Source organism: Brachionichthys hirsutus, unplaced genomic scaffold, assembly GCF_040956055.1.
Source record: "Brachionichthys hirsutus isolate HB-005 unplaced genomic scaffold, CSIRO-AGI_Bhir_v1 contig_1142, whole genome shotgun sequence".
Lineage (NCBI taxonomy): Eukaryota > Metazoa > Chordata > Actinopteri > Lophiiformes > Brachionichthyidae > Brachionichthys > Brachionichthys hirsutus.
Genome location: NW_027181250.1, coordinates 337 through 5000, shown reverse-complemented (window position 1 = coordinate 5000; position 4664 = coordinate 337). Strand labels below are relative to the sequence as shown.

The following is a 4664-nucleotide window of genomic DNA, read 5'->3' as shown; positions in this document are numbered from 1 at the left end:
ATTCTTTTTTGTTGTGAAACAAACTAAAACATCCAAATAAACACAGTGGTGTATTTCTTTCAATCTTGACCTATTGAAAGACCTATTGTATTGACACACCTACCTAGCATCTGCAATAAAAGAAAAGAGGCTATTGTAAAAGAACATGATGGTGAGAACCAGCAACCAGTATCTTAATGGGAGGAGCTTCACATCCTGAATTCTCTACACACAAACACACAGAAAGACAAATAATTAACTCCACAAACAATCACTTCCTGAAAAAGATGATGTCAGACACTGTTCATACCACTTTCCGGGACTCCTCCTCGATGGCACCGACAAGATGTTGCAGCTTCAACCTGAGATTGTCCAGTTTAATGACTATAATGGCAGCTACAAAGCTCAACCCACATAACAATGCACCTGCAAAACAAAGGATCCTGAACTACATAGTATGAAGAGAAACTCTCTTTACACCATCATTATTCAGTGGCACCATAATCCTACCACCCCAGAGTGTCCACTGCATGTGATATTTCTCCTCAAAACTCTGGGTGAGGAAAAAGTTCAGGACTGAACCGAGGCGAGAGAAAGCCATGGTGATACCAAACGCCAAGGCCAGCTCCTTCCCTTTGAACCAGAAGGCTGTGATGCGGTTCTGAACAACTGATGAACATGCAAAGGAAAACATTTACTGAGGCGAGGTGACATGGCTAAGAGCCTGTATGAAATGACCTTACCGTATAGTGGTCCAAAGCCTGCTCCAAACAGGAGTCGGCCTGTGAGCATGAGGGGCAGCAGATAGGGAGTTCCTTTGAAGTGGGAACCCAGTGCGAACAGTGATGAGCCCAAAACACAGAGAAACGATGACAAAAACACTCCAACTGCAGAAAGAACAGAGGGACAATCGATTATCCATCAGTGAGCATAAATTGGTTGTTGAGCAGATGAATAGATAATATACAGTATATGTAAACTTACAGCCGTTTCCGAATTTGTCAAGAAGGAATCCAAACACAACCGACGCAATTGCATTCCTATTAAGAGAACATAATCAGATGTATTAGTATTAGAAGCTTCTCAAAATGTAGCCTTAACATGCTAATTGTTTGTGGATCTGGGGACGATGGAACTTAAGGATGAGCTTTTTTTTCATTGATTCATTGAAATTAGGCCTGAGGGAAGGGCTTCTGGATAGATTCTCATGGCTTCGTCTCCCATTGGGGCCTGACCAAAAAACAGCCAAAAGTTATTTGAGTTCTCCAGCGGGTCCACTACCCATGGGAAGAACCATAGGGGTCCAGTGTGTGTGTAAATATTCATATATATATAAATATATAGGGCGGCTGTGGCTCAGTTGGTAGAGCAGGTTGTCCAGTGACCAGGGTCAAACTGTCCTTGGGCAAGACGCTGAACCCCAAATTGCTCCCAGTGGGCCTGACCGCACCTTGCATGGGAGCAGTCGCCCACTGGAGTGTGAATGGGTGAATGTGAGGCTAAAGCGCTTTGGGCACAGCGAAAGTGTCGAAAGCGCTATAACTGTAGTCCATTTAGCATGACTGTTGTCATACGGCAGCAGTTTGACAGTGCAAACATTGCACCGCATTCTCAGTTTTGTTTTGTTTTTAGCTTGAAATGGTCCCAAACTTTGGATAGTTTCTGTCATTTTCTTTGGACTCCTTCCTCCTTTTCTCCTTCATTGTGGTTCTTTCCTCCATCTTTATCAATGATCCCAGCCGCCACATTGGACTGTATTGACTCTGCTCGCTCGGCTTCCCCTCTTGTGCGGAAACAAGCTTTGTTTAAGTTCCGGGCACTACGCGCCAGCAGTTGGTTAGTAGTTTTAATACGCAACACGAATTAAACAAATTCTCAAGGCAACATACCGGTAATTGAAGTTAAAGATTTGTTCTAATTTAATTACTCAATTTAATCGATTAATCGTTGCAGCACTCGATGATACCCTTGAGTTGATCTGGACAGTTAATTTATTTGATTTCTAATCATCTAGACCACATTGTGTATTCTTGTTTACATATTAAAGCAGCAGCTCAAAAACAATGTTTAATATATTGATGATGAAGTAATATTCTAAAGATCAGAGTGGTGGCTGTGAAAGAGTGATTTGTGTTGTGCTGTGTGTGTGTGGGTGAGCGATAGAGAGAGATGGAGAGAGAGAGAACTTGCATCCATGATAAAACAGCATAAAGAAGATTGTACTGCTGAGGGCTCAAACCCAGTCCCAGCACACAGTCAACGGTCCCATTGATCACCGTTGTATTGGGACACGTCAGGTTCTGTCAGGTGAAAGGAAGCAAATTATAAAATGCAGAGCCACAAAGTTACCGACTTTGGAATTTTGACACCGAACAGTTATGTCAACGTGCATTTATGAGAAGGAATCATTGAATAAGGACATTTTAAAGCTCCTGGTTCTTCCTACTTACCCCTTGGAACTGATTCTGCAAAACACTGGGGATGCCATTGCAGAAGTAGGAGCCAAACGTCATCAGACAGTTGAAGAACAGCACCAGAAAGCGGTAATACACTGGAAAAAATGAAGTGCCATGAACCAATGGGGCCTCACAGCCTTTTGCTTTGGTGCCCAAACTCTTCCATGGAGGGGGCGAGACACTCCAGGTTTCCTTTCCAGCCATCTCTCCAGCAGCTGATGTCACTAATGAGCCGCCTTCTCCCAAATTGAAGGAGGTGTTGATAATTAAAATCACTTGCTTGGCTGCAAGGAAAACCTGCAGCGTCTCGGCCCTTGGTGGAGCAGTTTGGACACTTCTGGCCCATCAGCGAAGCCTCGAAATGCTGCTATCTGCTGTTGATTTTAATATATTACAAACTCTAATAAAAAGCTTGTATAGTAAACTGTAAATGTGTTGATGGTTGATGTGTGATCAGGGCCAGCCCAGCCTTTCAGCAGCCTAAGCAGCTGCCTCGGGCCCCCTGGCCAACTAGTGTGGAAGCAAGAAATGCATGGTACAAAGAGCGGTCTATCGTCGTCACTCGTCATCATGTCTAAGAAAATTTATCCGTCAGGTGCCGAAAAACGGAAGAAGAAAAGAAATGTTGTTTTGTGGGGACTCGGTTGATAGAATGGTTATTTGTGTGCATGCTCGGTTTTGCACCCGAGACCGAGTTGGTTCTTCGGTTAACCGGACGGCTCGAGTGTAAATCCTTATTGAAGAAAAGCTTATCGTAAAGTAAGAGAGCTACATCAACTGACTGCACTGGGTTGTGCAGTGTACTGTCATCCAATGCAACATTTATTTGCGTGCGTGCCAATGCAATTTCAATTTTTTTTTTCAGAAGCTACTGGGATAGCTGCTGAGTGGCCCTCACTGTCTAAAGAAAAAATAACAGTAAGACGAGCACCAGCAAATGGAATATGGTTAAAAAACAAGAAAACGTAACTCATATTACAGGCGTCCAGACACAGACGTATAACCGGATTTTAAATATATTTGTTTTTGGAGATATCCGGCTGCGTGCGTACATGGTCTGAGTTTTAGGTGGTGTAGTTTTGTTTGTCGTGCGTTTATTGACATCTGCCCTTTGGCAAATCAGTAACGTAACTTTGTAAACAATAATAACGTACCTTTCTCTACCAGTTGCACCATTGTTAGAGACAGTGGCTGGAAAGGGAAAGAACAAGTTACATCCCATCTGTGAAAGATTTATTGGTATCTAGTTCACAGGGTATAAAAAACCCACATATAATGTATCCAGGGTGGCTCTCTGTACCCACTCCTACTACCCATTTCACCTGGTTACTGCTGAGGTACCATTGAGAAAGACACTGAATTCTCTCCAATACATGTGTATAAGCTCTTTATGGTGTCAGGTCTAAATGTATCTAATATATAAAAAAAGAGTGTAAAAACAAGATTGCGGGATAAAATAAAGGATTCTGCTATAAAATGCTGGATGAAATGTAACAGTGACTTGGTGTAAAGTAAATGATTGAAAGGCATGGCATACTGATTGTATCATGGGTAGGCTGTTTTTAAACAGGCCAATAAATATAGCCTAATGGGTTTTGGTGTAGATTCTTGTTCATCCTTGAAGGATGATGATGATGAATATATATATTAGATAGAATGTTAGAGCAGTACAAGTACAGTCAAACACCCTGCCTAAGAGGAGCATTTCAAAAAAGCCCTTGCCGTCTTGTTTCCATTGAAAGTCCTTAGTACATAATTCAACGATGAATCAGAAGAAGACACTTCACCCAAGAGGCTTCTTCAGTTCTAACAATAGATATTTAAACTCTTCTGAGCTGAATTACATTGACAGTTGTTACACTTTAACAGTTATGACAAAGGCTGTATCATGTTCAAATAAATCATATACTTAAGAGTCAACAAAATATATACACCAGGAATCAGGCAGTAAATTAATTGTCACAGTATTCCTTGCTAATGATCAACAAATAAAATTAAATGATTATCTGCAGTCCTTCAAGAAAACTTAAATGAAGTTGGATCAGGTTTTCTTTGTAGTTTTTAACATACCTAAAGCCAGAAACTATAAAACTGTACAAAAATACACACCACAATATGTTATATTTAATTCGGGTTCTGTCTTTCCTTGCTACACCTGTAAAGTGCCTTGAGATAACTTTCTGTTATGATCTGGTGCTATAGAAATAAATTGAATTGATTCCTTTATTA

The 4664-nt window shown here is 41.2% G+C and overlaps 1 protein-coding gene across 1 annotated transcript; it reads right to left on the bottom strand.

Annotated features, from left to right (window-relative positions):
* Positions 1–103: 103 nt before the first annotated feature.
* LOC137917408 (lysosomal dipeptide transporter MFSD1-like) lies at positions 104–3611 on the bottom strand (the record flags this gene model as incomplete). The annotated part of the gene is made up of 8 exons (XM_068760163.1): positions 3590–3611; positions 2430–2530; positions 2170–2279; positions 964–1019; positions 723–866; positions 490–648; positions 290–405; positions 104–204 (listed from the first exon to the last, which is right to left on the bottom strand). Coding segments are annotated over exons 1-8 (809 nt in total), but the record flags the coding sequence as incomplete, so codon positions are not given.
* Positions 3612–4664: the final 1053 nt, after the last annotated feature.